This window comes from Anoplopoma fimbria, chromosome 23 (assembly GCF_027596085.1).
Source record: "Anoplopoma fimbria isolate UVic2021 breed Golden Eagle Sablefish chromosome 23, Afim_UVic_2022, whole genome shotgun sequence".
NCBI lineage: Eukaryota > Metazoa > Chordata > Actinopteri > Perciformes > Anoplopomatidae > Anoplopoma > Anoplopoma fimbria.
In genome coordinates, this window is record NC_072471.1 from 17310318 (window position 1) to 17329890 (window position 19573).

General features: G+C 39.4%; 3 protein-coding genes across 4 annotated transcripts; 1 reads left to right on the top strand and 2 right to left on the bottom strand.

The window, feature by feature from the left end:
• Positions 1-1488: 1488 nt before the first annotated feature.
• phax (phosphorylated adaptor for RNA export) lies at positions 1489-3517 on the bottom strand. Of its 2 annotated transcripts, none has more exons than XM_054624824.1 (2): positions 3439-3517; positions 1489-3211 (listed from the first exon to the last, which is right to left on the bottom strand). In XM_054624824.1, the coding sequence occupies exon 2, from the start codon at positions 3167-3169 to the stop codon at positions 1931-1933; it is 1239 nt and encodes a 412-aa protein (XP_054480799.1). In that variant the 5' UTR covers positions 3170-3211; positions 3439-3517; the 3' UTR covers positions 1489-1930. The 2 variants fall into 2 exon arrangements, with proteins under 2 accessions (XP_054480799.1, XP_054480800.1); XM_054624825.1 differs by having other exon boundaries at positions 1489-3208; positions 3439-3510.
• A 496-nt stretch (positions 3518-4013) lies between these two features.
• Positions 4014-10639, top strand: pmpcb (peptidase, mitochondrial processing subunit beta). Its single transcript, XM_054624893.1, has 13 exons — positions 4014-4114; positions 4438-4575; positions 5189-5275; positions 5516-5645; positions 6837-7035; positions 7210-7289; positions 7584-7696; positions 8097-8240; positions 8920-9080; positions 9176-9261; positions 9879-9967; positions 10286-10361; positions 10550-10639. Exons 1-13 carry the CDS (start codon positions 4031-4033, stop codon positions 10612-10614), a joined length of 1452 nt encoding a protein of 483 aa, XP_054480868.1. The 5' UTR covers positions 4014-4030; the 3' UTR covers positions 10615-10639.
• A 110-nt stretch (positions 10640-10749) lies between these two features.
• dnajc2 (DnaJ (Hsp40) homolog, subfamily C, member 2) lies at positions 10750-19513 on the bottom strand. The gene is made up of 16 exons (XM_054624892.1): positions 19180-19513; positions 18017-18207; positions 17298-17373; positions 17105-17203; positions 16787-17009; positions 16566-16631; positions 16371-16462; positions 16081-16202; positions 14687-14836; positions 14491-14579; positions 13095-13164; positions 12764-12945; positions 11528-11628; positions 11197-11307; positions 10956-11107; positions 10750-10843 (listed from the first exon to the last, which is right to left on the bottom strand). Exons 1-16 carry the CDS (start codon positions 19232-19234, stop codon positions 10778-10780), a joined length of 1845 nt encoding a protein of 614 aa, XP_054480867.1. The 5' UTR covers positions 19235-19513; the 3' UTR covers positions 10750-10777.
• Positions 19514-19573: the final 60 nt, after the last annotated feature.

The following is a 19573-nucleotide window of genomic DNA, read 5'->3' on the forward strand; positions in this document are numbered from 1 at the left end:
TCCTAGAACGAGGCACCATAGACTTAAAGTAGCCTTTTTGTCCTTGCACTGTGAAAATCCACAATTACACATGAACTCATCACCACTAGCTAAATAACACTTTCAGAACTTGGTCTTAATTTCCCTTGTTTTTAGTGCTAAATTGTATAGTTCATGCCAGGAAAGTGCCATGAAATGATAAGAAAATATAAGCCATTAAACAAAACTGTTGTGGAAAAATTCTTCCTGTTATAAAGATGCCTTATGGGACACTTTTGTTGTTTTCAGACCTCTCTAAATGAAACAGTGAACACGTTTCAGAATGCAATCAACCAGATTTGACTACTTTTTTTTAATTTTTATCAAAGAACACCACAGCCACGTACCGTTAAGTTCACACTGCTGCCACCGACATAATCAGACCTTTGCTGCCACACACTTGTCAAGTCTGGTAAATGCAAGACTAAATACATTCAATAAGTTGGAGACAAGAATCAACACTACGCAAATCTGCCATCTTTCTCCCTCTAGAAAAGCATGTCTCTCTAGAACCACTAGTGGATGTTTACCACAACTGACACAAATGACTGGAATTGTACCAGAAACTTCATTAGCAATTGGTTAATTTGATCAACGCATGTGTTTGAGTAATGGACGGGGAAATATGAAAGGGTTGACTCAACCAAATTACAAAAATAAAAAACATTTCCTCTTATTTTAAAAAGTGTCTCTTAAGCCATAAGGTTTTGGTTTCCTTGGCCCAGTTTTGCCGCCATCCCAACACGGTAAAGTTGGTTAGAATTTTATTTATGTCGCTCACAATAACAGCAGTGAAAATTCACATTAAATATCTTCAACTACAGTTTATTTATATTCCCAGTTTCACTTGATGATCCACCCAACCCATTCAACAGTGTTTGGTTTGTCCGTTCTGGGCTACTGTAGAAACATAGAGGTGCAACTTGGTGGACTCTGAAGATGATTCTTAGTTTCAGATTATTCCCTGATGAAAACATAGTTATGAAAAATGTATTCCATTTCTGCTAATAGGTCACCATAAATCTAACCAACTGGAACTTTAAGTGCTATTTTTTTGTAGGTTTATTCATCTTTCTTTATTTTGATATCACCGTACATATTTGTTTATTGTGTATATCAGCTTCCATCACGTTTCTTCTGGTATCCTGTATATTTACAGATTAAACTACTTTTTGTATTGTATCCTTTTGTTCACTTGTATGGGATCAATACTTTATCTAAAGTTCAGGCATTTGGTCCTTGTGATAGCACGAGATAGTGTGTGTCTGCCATCTAGTGGACAAACTTCTGACTTTTTGACTCTTTATGTACGAGAAAACCATCCTGATTCTCTGTGATGATCAGACCAACGCTTAGATATGAGGGACTGATTCTGTATCACAATGCTTCTGGAATGTTTCTACAGTGAGCAGCATTGAACAAACCCAGTGAGCAGTCATTTGATTTTTAAGTCATTGTTCTGAAGTCACCTTTATTTATGTTCCACACAAATTTCCTTAATAAATCAAGGTCTTATTATATACTAATGAAAACTTAGAACAAAAAAAAGTTACCATATTTAAAAATCAACAAGAGTGCTTCACTGTGACTCCAATATGCTTCAACAAGCTAGGTAAGTTTTTGATTATTAAGAATTGGATTTAAAGGCAAACAACATTTGTATCACAAATCACTGTGTTAACATGTGCTGGAATCTACAAATCCATGCTTTACCAGAGAACAAACAATATTTATTTAAACATAAGCTGTCCTTTTATTGCTAAGGTAAGAAAAAAAAGAAAGAAAGGACACTCCGGTGAGACTCTGTACTTAGTAGAGAAGGTACTTATGCAGTGCTTTGAGTGTGCTGTTGTAATTTGTAATCCTAAATGTCCTTGTTCAAACCTTCCAGAGTTCAGACAGCAGGCATCCCTCAAAAGACCTCCAGGTCTGCAGAGTTGTAGACCACCGCTGCCGTGTCCTCAATGCCCACAGCAGCTTCCTCCTGACCCTCCTCTTCCTCGTCCGCAGCATCCTCCAATGACTCCAAGGCCTCATTAGTGTCACTGGCAAAAGTCTCCCTGGAGACATCATCGTGCTCCTGCAGGTTCAGTGTGCCGATGGCCTGCTTCATCTTCTTGGCCACCATGTACCGCCTCCTCTTCTGGGCCGCCTTCTTGCTCTTGCAATCTTTCTGCTGTTCCTCAAAGAATATCTTGCGGACCTGGGACTTGCTGATGCTGGGTGTGTTCTTCAGCAGGTTGAGATACACCCCGCCAGGCGTCCTCCTCCTGCTGCCGTCCATGGTGTACACACCGCCGCTTTCCTCCAGCGTGGCAGTTTCTCCGAGCAGCTCTATGGCTTTCTTCTTACCAATGATTGTGACGATACGCTCTATCAGGTCTTTTTTTGGCTCTCGCAGCCTGTGTGCTATCTCATCCGTCACCTTATCCTCAGAGTCGTCCTCTGTGATCTCATACCGGCCCTTGATGTCCATCTCCGCCCTGGGGCCCAGTCTCTCTTTAGCTGGCCTCTTCCTCTTGGCATCACCTCCTGGCCTCTCCTCTGAGTCCCGGTCCTTCATGTACTCCTCCAGCTGGGCGTCCAGCATGCTCACCTCTCCGTCATCATTCGCCAGTTTCTCCAGCTCCCTCTCCTTCTCCATTATCTTACGGGCCAGGACGAAGTTGTACGTCTCCACATTTCTGCTGGACATGCTCACTTCGCCTTCCATGCCAAATATGCCCAGCTCAGCAGCAACGGCATCCTGGCACTGCTCCTGGACCACAGAGCCCCAGATGTTGTTCACCTTGCGGCCTCCCGGTGCTCCGGGGACGGGCATGCGGGTCGGCTCTGGCCGGGTGGGGCAGGCCTGCTGCTGGGGAGCTTTGGAGACTTTCTGCCGCTTCCGGCGCCAAACAGTGGCCTCCTCGTCCGACGAGTCTGGGTCACTGTCGCTGGACTCCACCGTCCTACCAGTGCTGCGGTAGGCGGCTGCAGAGTGCTGGGCAGCGGCTCTGTCGTGGAAGGACTGGCCGCTAAAAGCTGCAGGAACCTGGGGTCGAGTTTGTGCTGCGGCGGCGGTGGTGGTTCCCATCTCATTATCCGAGCCGGACCCGGAAATCTCCCCATCTTCCAGATCACCTTCCATTAGATCTCCACCACCAGCCATCTCTTTCCTGGAAGCCACACCAAAGCTAATGGCTGTTGCCTGCTGGTTTAATGCATCAGCTAAAGTTTAGGCTACGAATTAGCAACAACAGCTAACACAACCTTAGTTAGTAGCTAGCGATGCTATGGGACTTAATATTAAACCTGGCAAAGAATCAAACAACTCTGGGTTTCAACAGGAATGCATTAAAACACAGACACGTCAGGTGGTAACGTTAGCTCAGCTTGGCCTGAAATTTCACTTTCGCATTGCTTGTCTTTCCCACTCACTGTGAACAGCTATGGTGAGGTTGACAATCTTGAGACCTTCTGTAGAAAATTCGCGCTACGCTAAAGCAGCACTTCCGCCTTTCAACTCCCAGACCCTTTCAAAATAAACCTGACCATGGGAGGTAGTCATGTAATGCTGAGCAATAGCAAACAACAAAAAAGTCAAGTATATCTAAAAACTTATACATACATATTTTGACGACGCCTAGGACAACCGATTATTAATACATTTAACCATAGGCACAATTGCGTTTCCGATTTAAATATCTAATAAAGTAATTTCGAGATGAATTTTAGTTTAATTCTGAATATAGAAGTGAGAATAAATAATAGAAGTCAAAAAGAAATAACTGCGTTTCCATCGATTCATCTATCCGTTAGTAAAATGTAAAAATGCCTTCTGAAATCTTTTTCATCCATTTCAGGTTTTACTTTGCCATCAAAACTGTTGCTTATATTATAACATTTACATCACTACTTTTATCTATGGTGTTTTTTAACAGTCTTCTGGCTTTTATTTTCTTAATGAAAACAACATCCGTGTGACTACGTCAATGAAGACTGCGCATGCGCAGTGTGACAGATAAACAATATGGCGGCGTCCTTGCAGCGCCTCACGTCTGCTGGGAGATATCTCCTTCAAAGACATTTACTGAAGACAAATTCTTTAAGCAGGGTAAGAAGTATGTGTTTACGGTAATGTTTTTTCCTATAGCACTTCCTTTACAGTTATTACTGTACAGTTAAACGGAGGAAACCCCCTCGACATGGCCAGTAAGGCTCAGTGTTGTCTAACAGATTAGCTAACAGCGGCTACATGCTGGGCTATTGCGAGAGGAATTATTAAAGTAATATCCACCGTTTGACATGTGTAGCACTGTAAAACGACGACAAAGGTTATTAATAGGTTTATGGCCTGTCTTATGGTCAGCTTACGATACTGTCCTAAATTTGCAAAATCATCATGACTGTTAATTAGCGTGTTTCCTCCACCTGCAGCTCCCAGCTGGAGCGCACAGACTATTGGCTACTCAGGCCGCCCAGCAGGTGGCTCTTAATGTTCCTGAAACCAAGGTGACCACTTTAGAAAACGGACTCCGGGTGTCTTCTGAGGACGCTGGCCTTACCACCTGCACGGTAAGATAAAAGTTACCATGCTAAACACATACAGACCTCATGTTTACTTGCTACTTTCATGTATTTATAATAACAACAAATATCAATGCATAAATAAAATGAAATGCCATTTTTTGTTAACTGAATGACCCCCTCAAGCACAAACAGTTATAAAGAAATTCAAGACAATGGTATTTATTTAGTTTTTTAGGGAAAAAATCCAGAGAGCTGACAACAAAACCTTGTCTTACATAGTGTAATGTAAAGGACAACATTGTCAACTTTTAGACGTTGATTCCTCTTAAATTTGTAATCAGTCACCAATAATCGGTTGCAAGTGTCAGCAATATACAGTTATTCAACCAGAAATAAAAAAAGAGCTCAGTTGTTTCAAAATATTGTAGCAAAGCATCTCAAGGCCACGAGTCATCTTTAGGAGCTGGGTGAAGTGTCCTCAGATCCGCTCAAAATCTGGGTAGTACATTTCAAGGGTTTATCGCAAAGTCCAATAAAGAGTTGGGCGCCGTCATTACAGAAGACAACCTGATCTCAGATCTCTTTCTGAAGTTCTGGTACAGGCGCCGCAGAGTGTGTAGATATTAATCTGTGGATTTTCATTACTGACTTTTTCCAGGTGGGTCTGTGGATAGACGCCGGCAGTCGCTACGAGAATGAGAGAAATAATGGAACCGCACATTTCCTGGAACATATGGCATTTAAGGTGAGATGGTAACAGTGCTGTTTGCTAACTGGACCTACTGGTGTTGTTTCTTATTTGAACAAATGCAATAATTATAAAGACAGCTTACTTGAGATTTAAAAAAAGAATTGTGAGCAAAATAGTCGCATTGAAATTTTAAGGGTGATGTAATGCAAAAATGTAATGTTCATGACTTGGGGGGAAAATAAATAAAACAAAACCTATTGAAATGTTTGTTCACCCTTTGTATTTGTGTGACAGGGCACCAGGAAGCGCTCCCAGTTGGATCTGGAGTTGGAGATTGAGAACATGGGAGCTCACCTGAACGCCTACACGTCCCGAGAGCAAACTGTGTATTACGCCAAAGCTTTCTCTAAAGATCTTCCACGAGGTACAGTCCAGCAGGGCAGAGCAGCTGAATGTTACAGTGAGATTGAAGCAACACTGACATGTAGTGATGACCATAGGGAGCATACATGTTATTGGGTTACGGAGAATTGAATAATAGGTTACATAATCACAGAGTGAGGGATTCAACAATCATTAGGGAGGAATCCATCATAGATGAAGCAGCTAGATCATTTTTACTGTTAGTTCCCTCAGTTGACCAGATTGCAGCCACAAAACATGTTAGGCTTCCAGTAAGCACTATGTCTGCATGTACTGAAGAAATCATGAAATTACTCAGGCAGTCCAGGTTTGATTTGCCGCGTAAATCTCAGCGAATCAGTGCGTAGAGTCCATAAAAGTGGGTGTTTCCCGGTGTAACCGGTGGTGATATACTGGTATTCAGGTTGTCACAATGTAGTGATGACCATAGGGAGCATACATGTTATTGGGTTATGGAGAATTGAATAATATGTCATCAAAGTCAATTCAGTTATTTTATTGATGGAGTTGGTGTTATTTCTTGTATAACTTGAAGGTACTCCAAATAACTTTAAACTGGTTATGAAACAGTCTCTGGAGCCTCTATATGACCTACATAAGCAAACGAGACCATAAATGAGAAGATTGGCTATTTCTATACAGTGATTCTTAGTGCCTGTTATCAGGTCTGATTACCTGCGAAATTAGAAGAAACTATTTACAGCATACAAGTTCACCAGAAATTCCTTCAAACCCAGGACTAAGTGGTGCAGACTGTCAGAACGTGCTGCAGTAAAAGCAGAGCTTTTTCTAAAGTGAGTCTGGCAGCAGCAGACCTTTAATACACACATATACAATGGTGCTCATGGAAACATTACTGCTTTTGTCCACTGGGGCTGCTAAAATCAACACTAAATAAAAGTTCCATGCAGTAGTTTTAAGTATATAAAGGTTCTTTTAAAGTGTAACAATTTAAATTGATTACATTTTAAGAAGTAAATTCAGACTTCTCCACTGGGTGTTGTCAACAATCTTTATGGGAAATGTTGGAAATCACATACTAAGGTTGATGAAGTCGGTAAACCAAAAAAGCTAATTATAGCAATACACAAGATAACACTTCACTGAACACAGACTGATGCGTTTGCGCAATGAAAAGAAATGACAGCTCCATTTATCCAAATAAAACGCTCCTGTTTTCTTTCCTCCCAAGCTGTGGAGATCCTGGCTGACATCATCCAGAACAGCACACTGGGTGAAGCAGAGATAGAGAGGGAGCGAGGTGTGATCCTCAGAGAGATGCAGGAAGTAGAGACCAATCTGCAGGAAGTGGTCTTTGATTACCTGCACGCTACAGCGTACCAGTCCACGGCTCTGGGCAGAACCATCCTGGGCCCCACCGAGAACATCAAGTAAGACCAGAAATTAATTTCAAATGCAGAACCGCTTTGCTCTCCAGAACACCTGATCTCATTGTGGTTTATGTACTGCTCTCTCATGCTTCTTTTAAAATCAAACTTGCTTTAGAAATGTTGTCTTGTACATCTTTTTCTTCATTGCTGTAAGTCAGTTGTATCTGTTTGCAGAACAATCAACAGAGGTGACCTGGTGGAGTACATCACTACTCACTACAAAGGCCCCAGAATTGTGCTGGCTGCTGCTGGAGGTCAGAGCTGTTTATTGCCTAACATGTTTGGTTATAGGTGAACATTTTAGATATGAACCTGTAGAACAACAAACCCCCATTGTTCCTGGGATAATTCACATTATCTGCCGTTGGTGTTTTAATTTATTTCACAGTTTATTGGGGATGGTGAAACGGTCAAAGCTAATGTAGAATCTTTTTATTAGACCAACTAAAGTTTGTTGATGTTACTGTTCTGCATTAACTCACATCAATGTATAATATCACCATGAGGTTGTTCTGGTCTTAAAGACATTGTGATGTGTTTTTGATCAGGGGTTTCACACGATGAGCTCATTGATTTGGCCAAGTATCATTTTGGAAAACTTCCTGGCAGATATAGAGGTGAAGCCCCGGCACTTCCTCCATGCCACTTCACAGGAAGTGAGGTAAGGTTGAAGTCATGAGGCTAAAACCACGCATTATTGTTTTATTTGTTTTCTCCTTTTCCTAAAAACATATTTAATTTTGTCATCTATATTTTAGAGTATATATTTTAATATTATATTGGGGAGCATTTTCTGCCTTTATTAGATAGCATTAGTAGAGAGCGATGCAAAAAGGTCCCCAACAGAACTTGAACCAGAGATGTTGAGGTTCATGGTCAGTGCCTTAAGCCTAATCTTGAAGGTGGTTTATTAATAAAACTTAATATGTATTATCATTTTCCCATATAAATAAAAAAAAAAAGAACATTGACAACTGTTTATTTCAAATAAATGATATGTTAGAATAACAGTGTTTTTGTCAGTGGAGTTTGTGAGTGAATGTGTTCTGCTGTGGCTTCAGATCCGTGTGCGTGACGACAAGATGCCTCTGGCTCATATCGCCATCGCAGTGGAGGCGGTTGGATGGTCCCACCCCGACACCATCCCCCTCATGGTGGCAAATACACTTATAGGAAACTGGGACCGCTCGTTTGGTGGAGGTGTGGTGAGTACTGATGAAACCTAACGGTCAGGTTGACTAAATTAATACAACTTTAGTTCGTCTTAAGTACACCAAGCTGCTCTAGACAACTTCAATACAGCTTGTTAAGTGATGCATGTTAATTAAGATTTATTGAGGTGCGCAAATGTCTTAGGATTTTAGGCTTTTGTTTTTACAGCAACTGTATGAATTTAAAAACGAAAACATAGTAGTGTGGCTGTATTCTTACTCTGATGCCCAAAAACCACTTGTTACACCAGGATCAAGGTATAATTGTTTTGAGATCATGGAATGAGAAACTGTTTTTATGTTATGATAAAAATATTTTGCAATTTCTAAAAGCAAGCTGGTTAACGCATGATCACAATTTTAATTTCTCATAACTATGATAAAAGTCTTTATCATTGTGACCCATATCCTTTCTGGCCCTCTGTGTGAAATCCTTCCAAGTTGTTACTTCTATTGAGCGCATTAACTTTTTCAGTCTCTTGCTGCTGCTGTTTGTAACACTTAACTGTAAAACCTGCCACACAGAAACATCCAGTTTGCTTTTCTAATGGCAAAGTTTGGAATATTTCTAATAGTGTGTTTCCGTATGTAGTAATGAAGTGTGAAGCAGGCAGCACAGGTCAGGTTTCATCTTGTAACCATCCCTGTTGGATTGTGTCCTTTGTGAACCCAGAATCTGTCCAGTAAACTGGCTCAGATGGCCTGTCAGGGAAATCTGTGCCACAGCTTCCAGTCCTTCAACACCTGCTACACAGACACAGGCCTGTGGGGGCTCTACATGGTGTGTGAGCCCGGCACCATCAACGACATGATGCATTTCACTCAGATGGAATGGTGAGCACACACACAAGGACAGATCACATTTACAGTCATGGTTCCTTTTTAAACTATAAACACAATCATGATGAAATCTTGTTATGTCCTGTTAGGATGTCTCTTTGCACGAGTGTGACGGAGAGCGAGGTGGCAAGGGCCAAAAACCTGCTCAAGACAAACATGCTTCTACATCTCGATGGTAAGGCTGCGTCACAATGATCAGAAATCCATAATGCAGCTCTTTGTTTTTATCTGCATAGGAGAGGTAATAGGCATTGGCTTCCTGGAGAAAATGTCCTCCTATTTGGCACAAACATCCACTTGATGAACTGGTTGATTTTGGTGGTCAAAAGGTCAATGTGACAAAAAAAACCTCTGTCCTTAACTCAAGAATTAATATTCTAATTACAATTTCACACTAATGTCGAATATGATAAAATGATGTAGTGATGACCGTTTAATGAGTTTTTTGACATACTATGATGTTTTGATGGCTTTTTCAACATTACTTTTTATAACTTATCAACATACCATAATGACTTCTTTTCGACTATGAATTTTTCCACGTACTGAGACTTTTGTGATGGAGTGTTACTATTTTATGACTCTTTTCAACATACTGTACTAAGGCTTTTTATGAATTTTTCAACATACCTCACCATAACTTTTTTTTTTAGCATATTATACTATGACTTTTTCCACGTAAGATTTGTGAGTGTTACTTTTTCCAACACACTATATAGAGTGCAGGCAAAGGTCATTCATTAAATGTTTGTACATGCCATAAACCGTTTATTCACTTCTTATTCACTCCAGGATCCACTCCTATCTGTGAGGACATTGGCAGACAGATGCTGTGCTACAGTCGTAGGATCCCTCTGCATGAGCTGGAGGCCAGAATTGATGTGAGTGGATGTAGTCAAATCTGTGTGACTGAAAACGTGCAGAGGTTCTAATTTAAGGAGTATCAAGGGCACGTGGAGGCATGTTTGACTTTTCCAAATGATATTAGGTGTTTAAAATCAGTCTGTAATTATGTATAAAGTATTATTTCTCAAAATATTGAACATTACTTGGGGAGCCTACATATTTCTGGCCTTAAAATCCCCATGAAAATGTTAACCTTTCCCATTTATGATAAATATATGGTGGTTATCTCCAGTTAATAAATGGGAAAGAAAGGTATAACTGATGCTGTATTGAATTTTTTTCCCCTGACTCAGGCTATTGATGCTACGACCATTAAAGACGTGTGTACCAAATATATCTACAACAAGGCTCCTGCCATCGCAGCAGTTGGTATGTTTTTTGCCATTTGTCCTAATTGGATGTAGAGATTAAGTTATTTGGCATTTTTATTGTTGTCTGTTTAACAAATTTGTCTAAACTGTAGTATTGCTACAGAAAAAAAAACTCAGCACAATGTTACATAGGAATAATATTACCCATGATGTAATTAACTGTACTGTTCCACCACTTTTTCTCAGGTCCAATTGAACAGCTGCCAGACTACAACCAGATCCGCAGTGGAATGTTCTGGATGAGAACATGAACAGACCGGCACTGAAGACAAATTACTCAAACTGTACAGCAATCAACACACAAATAATTTAAGTATCATTCGTAGTATTTTTTCCTCCTTTAATTTTTATTATAAAATAAAGACCAACACAATAATGTTAAAATAACACGAATACTATTTTTTGTGGTTCTTGTCATTTTTTACTCTTTCCTGCGACTTCCTGTGCAGCTTTCTTGGCTTTAACCATCTCCACCAGTTCCTGTCAGAGAAACAGGGAACAGTGTTAGCTTTCTAAATTTTTTCTTTTCTAAATAGACAAAATCAGCAGCACCCAAATAACATCACTAAGCTTACGGTTGGCTGAGACTTACCTTGTACCTCTTCATACAGTCTTTCTTGCTTCGTCCTGGGACTGCAGCAGCAATCTTCTCCCACCTCTCCGGTGTGCTGACTGGGTACGTCTTCAGAGCTTGTTCCAGAAGCTTTTGTTCCTCGGTAGTCCAGGAGGCAGCGCTACCAGCACCTGAGGGAGACACAGCGGGTTAATCAGGCACTTTGTTACAATATTTACTATGTGACCTCGGTCTATCACAGCTGTACAGCTACACTTACCATCAAATCTCTCTGAGGGCACAGCGTTGTCTATGGTGGGCGCAACTGAAGAATGTTCCTTCTTGAACTTCTCAAAGGCTTTTCGGTTTATTTCATCTTTCTGCCCTGGTTCTGTGGAGATGACATTTACAGAATTATACATACATATAGTGCAATTTGAATGTTTTTCCAGGTATAAATAATTATGTAAAATCATTTTTGAAAATAACATTTTCCCATAAAACAAGTTTTAATATCCATTCTCTTTATTAATTAGCAGTGGTGAAATTAATCACTCAAGTTAGTTAACAGTAACTAGTGTAAATCTTGTTTTCTTCATATCTGAGCTCACCTAGCCGTTGTAGATTCTTGGCTTTGTTGATGACATCTTTGGCTGTCCTCTTCATGCCACTGGTGGAGTGTAGGTTCATATAGTTGGCAATAACTTCCCATCTTAAAGGGGAAAAAATTTGAATTAGGAAGGACATTTATTGCACCAAGCACTTCTAAAATCTCCTTAAAGTCACCGCAATTAGTATTTAACTGGTTATGGACTCATTTTAATACCAATGCCTCTAAAAGGAAACAAGACCATCAATGATAACATTGGTTATGGATGAGGCAGAATCACCAAAGAGAAAAATTAAAGGAATTGACCAAAGAGCGCAAAAAAGCTGAATAAGACAGATATAACCGAGAGAAAACATGAGTGAGTCATCCAACTGATAGTTTTGGACTATTCCAAATACTGAACTGGCACTCTTCCTCCTACACAGGTATGTAATATGTCTTATCTATTTTTGATACACACGAGGCATGGATTAACATCAATGACAAATTTAGTAAAGTATGTCTAATTAAGTCATAAAGAAGCCATACAAAAAAAATAATAGTATAGTAATGTAAAGTATGTTCCAAAGTTTAAAAAAAAGTCAAAGTATATGTCGAAAAGTCATGGTGCAGGGGAAAAATATATTGTAGCAAGTCAAAAAGTTATAGAAATGTCATCTTATGCCAGGAATTTTTTCGACATAATGTACTGTCTCGAAAAAGGTCTTAGAATAGTACAACGAGAAAAAAGTAATATTAGAGTATGCAATGAAAATATTATTATAATTATTAAGTCTTATGCTATAAAAAAAGTACCGTAATTGTAAAGTTCACCATAAAAGAATACTTGAAGTCATAGTATAGTATGTCGTAAAAGAAAAAGTAATTAACTAAAGTTATTTTTAGTATTTTGGTAAAGCCATAAAACATTCATAGTATGCCAAGAAAGAATCATAAAATATGTTTTTAAGTCATAGTATAGAATACAATTAACAATAAATATTAAGTCATTGTATAGTGTCTCATAAAAAACAGTCTAGTATGGTACGAGGTAAAAGAAAAGTATTAGTACAGTATGTCATAAAAATAAACAAAAGTCAGCACAGTCTACAATAAAAAAGTTCAAGTATACTATGAAAGGACTTAATATTTGTATAGTTTGTGGATAACTATACTAGAGTGGGTCTGGGAGAGGCTGGTTGATGATCCTTATACATGCAGTTATTGATGACGTTAGAGCAGATGAGCTCGTGTCTACCTGGCGTTGGTCCCAGCAGGGAACAGGTTGACAGCCTTGATGAGCAGCTGGAGGTCCTCCTCGTTCCAGCCCTTCCCCCCTGCCCCTCCTGCTCCGCTGGCCTGGTCGGAGCTGCGAGCCGCCTGTCTGCTCTGGACCTCGGCCTCCTTCTCCCTCTGCAGCTGGGCGTTCACCTCCTGCACCTGAGGGGAGGAGCATCAATGTGTTTGGACACTCGTTGTCTTGTGGTGGTATGTTCAGGGTCTCCTGGTTGTTTATGATGGGTATCTAACTTATCACACAAATGGGAAATTACACAAAAAATGTTTGAAGACAAAAGGGCCTTTTTTACCTGCTTCTCCACAGCTACCTTGCTGTCGTCTTTTGAGCCTGAGGCTAGGATTTCATTCAGGGACTGCAAGCTGGAAACAGGCACCATGAATACGGTTACACATCTCATGTGTGCGTGTGTATGTATGTATGTATTTTTTTTATTATTATTATAATATATATATATATATATATATATATATAATAATAATAATAATAATAAATAAATCAAAACATTGCACAGCAAAAAACTGCCAATTAGACAGATAAAACAAAATGATAGGAGAATATCAATTCTCATGCAGGGATATTACTTGTGTAGTCCCTCAGGGGTCAGTATCAGGCCCAAAATTGTTAATTTTGCCCATAATTGATAAATGCAGAGTATAGAAAATACTGAAAATGAATTAATATTTCTGGCTGCAGAGAGACTTTGTTGCAGTTTTCTGTGGTCGTCGAAACAGAAATTAGTAAATTAAACCATAGTTTTATGTAAAAACTGTATCAATAAATTTGTTTATTTGATTTCTATATATAATTTCCAAACACTCACGTTCAAATGATAATAGACAATGTTTTTATAGAAAGGCTGTATGGAATGTATTTCAGGGTGTGATATAAGACCACAAATTCTGCTGGAAACCTCACAGGATATATGCATGTTGCAGTTCTGGGGCACATTCTGGATCATAAAGCGTTATACACTATTTTATGTAAATCATTTCAAGGAGATGTAGAAATATTTTGGGAGTCATGGGGATGAGAAAGAGTTGGTGAGATGTTCAAGTTATGTGTGGTTGATGGATATTATGTTTGTTTTTAGGAGCACTGGGGTAGTTGTTTGCAAGTTGTATTTATGATAAATATTGGGATATTGGCGATGGGGTTTGATTATATTAGTGTACACTTCTTCCTGCTTTATTTATGTTGTTTGTATATATTGTGTGATCATTTCTAAATTAAAACTTTGCTATATGTTGACAGTTTTTTTTTTTTTTTTACAAATAAATGAATAAAATAAATGTAAATAAAATAATTTAATGAATCTCTGGGCTTGTTCATTTGTTTGGGTCATGCTGGCTTGTCAGGAAGTTAAATAACACTCTGAAGTTGGGCTACATTTTGGCAATGGGAAATATCGCCAAAATAGGTCCCCTTGACCTCTCACCTCACGATATGTGAATGGAAATGGATTCTATGGGTACCCATGAATCTTTCCTTTACAGAAAACGAGACCTTTTTTTTTTTTTTTTTTTTTTTTTTTTTTTTTTAAGTTTACCTCATTTTATAAAATGACCTGTTGATGCTTTTGGGGTCCTGATTTGTTAGAAATGTGTCCAAAATATTAATTAATTATCATTTATTGATCATGAAAGTGTTCAACTCCATCCAGGCAGTGATCTGGAAGTTTACTGTACCTTGTCAGCTCCAGACGATCACAGAGCTTCTCCACTTCCTCCATCATTTTCACACTCTCCCCCTCACTGTCAGCAAAGTAATTCCAGATCTGTGGAGGGAGAAATCAACTTTAACTTAAGCACTATGATTAATGCAGGTCTCAACTGTCAGAAAGCATTCGTTCATTTAATCTGAAGAGTCCCTATGAGAATCAACCTTGCAGGTGGTCCTGAGTTTCTGCCTCTCCTTCTTGATGGCCTTCTTCTGGATCTCCTTCTCTTTCTTGGCCTGCTGAGCTACCTGCTTGGCCTCCTCATCCTCTTTCTCCTTCGCCAAACGAACTGCCTCCAGCTCCGCCTGCCGGGCCTGTTAAACACAGAGGAGACGGACTGATGAGCTTTTGTAAAAGTGACAAAATCATTTCAAAAGCAAACCTAAACCTCCACCCTGAAGAGTGACATCTACTGGTGACATGTTTATGCTGGGTTAAGCTGTCTGCCTATGATATTACAGCCCTTTACCTGATTTTCACTGCAGACATGTTAACAATATTAATGACGACATTTTTCCATTTAGGTTCAAAGTAATTCTATTCTATTAATTAACTGCAGACCTTATCTATAAACCATAAGAGAGAATTTGTGCATAAATGAATGTTCCTGACCATTTCTACTGCCATTTCCTCATCCCCTTATAATATCTTGAGTAGATAAACCAGCTATTTTGAAGAAATAAATGTTTGATAACAACATATGTGTTAAATACTTCATAATTTAAACTAGATTTCAAAGGCTTTTCGTGTTTTCCTCTTATCGGTAAAACAAACAGAATGTACACCAGCCTTTAGACAGGCTCCCTCGTGTGGCTCAAAGGTGAACTGCAGATATAAATGTTAAATTTAAGACTATGGAAGAAATCCAGCAAATTTATTAGGCGATCCTAATAAAATATCCTGTAACCCACATGTGTCCTGAACCAGTCTTTGGGAATGAGGATCAGAGCGGATTGATCCGCCACGGAATATAGTCCCAAACGAATTAACTATTTTCTCCTGTTAGAGTAAAGTTTTTTTTAAAACTACAGAGACAAGTTGCTTTAGGGAATTACTGATTTTTTTTTACTTTTATGATTATATATCAGTGAGCAGATTTACAGCTTCCATAGAACCAAGGACTTGGAATTGAGAGCAATGACAGTGGGGAAATGTGTCATATGCCAAATTTCCACTGCATGGTACAGCATGCTCTACGCAACTCGACCCGCTTTTTTTGGTTTCCCATTAGCAAACGTTGTGGATAGTACCTGGTACTTTGTTTGGTACAACCCCGGTTGAGGTTTCAAGCGAGCTCAGCGGATATAAGAAGTTGGATTTAAAACACTCCAGATCACTGATTGGACAGATAGAATGGTCAAAGGACATCCTGGAGAAACAAGCAATTTTTAAATTGCCATGTTACTACAAATCTTTTTTTTTTTTCCTCGGATGCACATTTTAAAAACTGGAAGCTCGATAGGAGTGTAGAGCTGATGCTCATTGATTTACCTCCTACAGACAAAGTGAGTGGACATGTGACAACAACAGGTTTAGGATGAATGTGAATGAGACTTACTCGCTCCTTCTCCTCCTGCTCCCTCTTCTTGGCTTCCACTTTTGCCTTCTTCTCAGACTCCTTCCTGGCTTTTTCTTCTTCTTTGAATTTCTTTATTCTAGGGTCAAAACTGTAGGCGGTATCTGCAGTCAAGCAATACAACTCGTCAGTGCAACTAATATTTTTAAAGGCCGTTTCTTTGGATAGACATTGGGTTATTTTTACAAAACATTCAATAGCCTAATGTAGTGTTATGATATTATGAGTTAATTTCATTCATCTTGCAGTGTGTGCTGGCTGAGGGACTGTACCAACTAGTGTTCGCATTCTGTTCATCTCCTCCTTCTTCCTCTGAGCTCTGGAGGCTCGGTTCTGCTTTTCGATCCATCTCCTCTCATCTCGACTGCAAGAAAGAGTGAAAACATGTCAGCCGGATACTTAAGCTATAACACGGTCTCTTTAATGTGTTACTGTGCAGGGGATAGCTGAGACACACGCAAGCTTACCATTCAGCCTTTTCCTTCTCCTCTTCATCCAGATATGAGAATTCCCTCCATGAATCAAAGTTGTACCTTTACCGAAAAATTGACCAACAAGTTAAAACACTCTTCTCCAATTCCTTTTTTTGGACACAGCTTTCTGTTCCGACACCAGATATCACTAAAATCCCTTTAATTAAAATCAACTATTCTTGCTAAGAAGAAGGAAAGAGAACTCTCCCACTTACCAAAAAGAGTAAAAATTGTCGACTTCTTCGAAAGAGGACTCAATGGTTCCAAGTTTGGGAACGTGCTTTTTGGAAGACCATCTGGCATTTCTCTCGAACACGGGAGAAAACACCTCCCAGAAGTTTTCTTTGCCTTCGTTCTTTGAAGGCACGGTGTTGTCGAAGGTAGGGTCCACGCTGTCGAAGGCTCTCCTCTTCACCGGGTCTGACAGGGTCTCTATAGCTGAGGTTCACACAATGACAGGAAGCTGTGACAGTGACTTCAGGGCCCTACAGTTATAATATTAGACCTCACAACAATTAGAGGCTGTGCTTTACCTTTAGTTATACAGGTGAAGTAGTCGTTGTCTCCCTCCACTATCTGCTCTCCTGCAGCTTTCCTCTTGTCAGGATGGTGCTTCAACACGATCCCTTTGTCTGTTGAGAAACAGCAGAGAACGTGAGCATTATTAGTTATTTACACCTTCTTGAGAAATAAACCACACGAGCAGAAGGGAAGAAATATACTCACGGGCAGCTTTGATCTGCTTCTGTGTGGCTTTGTACCTCAAATGTGGGAGCCCAAGGACAGCGTAGTGATCTTGATTCTGATAAACAAGTAAAGAGTAAGGAAAGAGTTAAAATGGCAAGCTGTCTATAAATGAACTCTACTGCGTATGACCGTTTCTGCACCTACCAGGAACATGGTGTGTCCAACCCAGAAATACAAATATTGATCAAATATGCAAATAGGCTGCGTTATATCTCAGCAAGAGTTATGAACACTTTTGTTATAAACGGAGTCAGATTAATTAAACTGATTTACTTTTTACTAGTGCCTAAAAAAACAGGAAATGAATCCTTAAAACAAATAATCAACCATTTTGATGATTGATTAATTGATCACATTTTTTGCTTTAGATTGACATAAGTTTCTCATTCCAACTGCACAGATGTGAGGATTGGATTTATTACTTTTTGCAGTTTCATATTTTTGTTAATTAAAAATGTTGGTGTCTGGTACTATTGGTCATACAGAATAAGCAGATTGTGATGGACAACTTTTACTCTTTTTGTACACAGCATTTCTTCAAGCTCCCCAGTTAAACAATACAAGGATTACCAGTGTGGCCCTCTATAGCAGTCACACATTTCTCTTTGCTATATATTTTTTCAAGGGGACAGGAGGAAGATTAAGTAGGAGAAAGTTGACATTCTCATTCTGTGACATATTCTTATTTGGACTGATACCTTCCAGTCTTTGGGGTCAAGTGTTCGGAGCAACGGGTACTCCTCCAGCTGGAACTCCTCATCCTCCGACTCCTCGGAGGACTCCTGTTCTTCCTCCAGCTCCTGGAAGGAGGCAGATACATTCCTGCTCCTCCTCTTTATGTAGGCCTCGAACCATCGACCCACAGGTTCCACCTGGATCTGCACAGAGGCTGAGAGGGGGAACAGAGGTGAGTGGCCCTGCTGGATACTACATTTTCTTTTACCCCCAATACCAATATTAATACAAATATTCACCTTTTTTGGTACGAACACATACAGATCTCTTACATTTTTCTTTTAAAGTATTGGAATTGAGATAATACAATTTACAATTGGAAAATAAGATTTGTCAACGCCTTTTGTGAACAAACTAATGGCAAAACTGTTTTAAATTTACCTAAAACAATTCTTAGGTATTTCCCTACTGCAATGATAATTAATTTAGTGGCCATCATATATGCTGATAATAATTCATCAGTGATAAGACATCCCTCACTCAAAATATAAAAAAATTAGGAGGAAGACCGTTGACCCAAATGACATGTGTGCTTTTTTTTAATACATGGAATATGTTTGTATTTCCTGTTTCCTGCTAAAAGCCCCTTGCTGAACAAAAAGTCAGGTTTTACTATGGTTTAGGGTGGACGCTTAACCCTTCCTTTAAAAAAGTAAAAACTGCGTCTATTTTTGGCCACATTCATAATGGAGACTGGCCACACTATGTGAAGGTACAACAGGTGTTCAGACATTATACAAGAGTCTGGTGATTAACGGCTGGCATGTGGACACATAAAAGCCAGTGAAATATCAACCAAGTGAAAGTGGGTTAAATATAAAGAGTTGCCAGCTAGCAAGTGTTCAGCTAATTACAAGAGCTCTAAAAAAAAAAAATCAATGCAGCAAGTGCAACCATGAGTGGGCAGCAGCTCGGTACATTATGAACTGTTGGAATAAACCGAGAACAACATACATTATTAACAATAAAGAGACTGCTCCGAGTCACAAATTAACCTAGCTGATATTATTAGTTTAATTCTTACTGTCTGCATTTTAGCTGCGTGCTAACAATCATAGCAATAGTCTTCATATATCCCATTGGTAGCTTAGCTAGCTACCTCCCCCTGGCCTATTTCAGTGCTTACCGGCAGTGGCTGTAAAGACAACCGTCTCATCCCCGTCCAGCGCTTCTAACAACATCTTAGAAAAATAGGCTACACGAACATTCAGGTGCCGAAATTTTCAAGCGAAAGCTTTCTGAAAGTGCTTAAGTTTTCGGCTCGCTCATTAACACACCACATGGGCCTCTCTCTCTCCAAGTGCCGCAAACGAGCTGCGTTGTTACACCGTTAACGACTCGTGTGGGACTATGCTTTCTCACTTTTGCAGTTCCGCATACGTGTTTAATGAAACAGCGCGTTTTGCTAGAAACCCAGCAATTAAGATACTCATTTGCAACATTTAAATAATATTAACAATGTAAAGTATAATTATGTGAGTATCGCTTATGTTCCAAATATATATAATTGGTGGTGCATC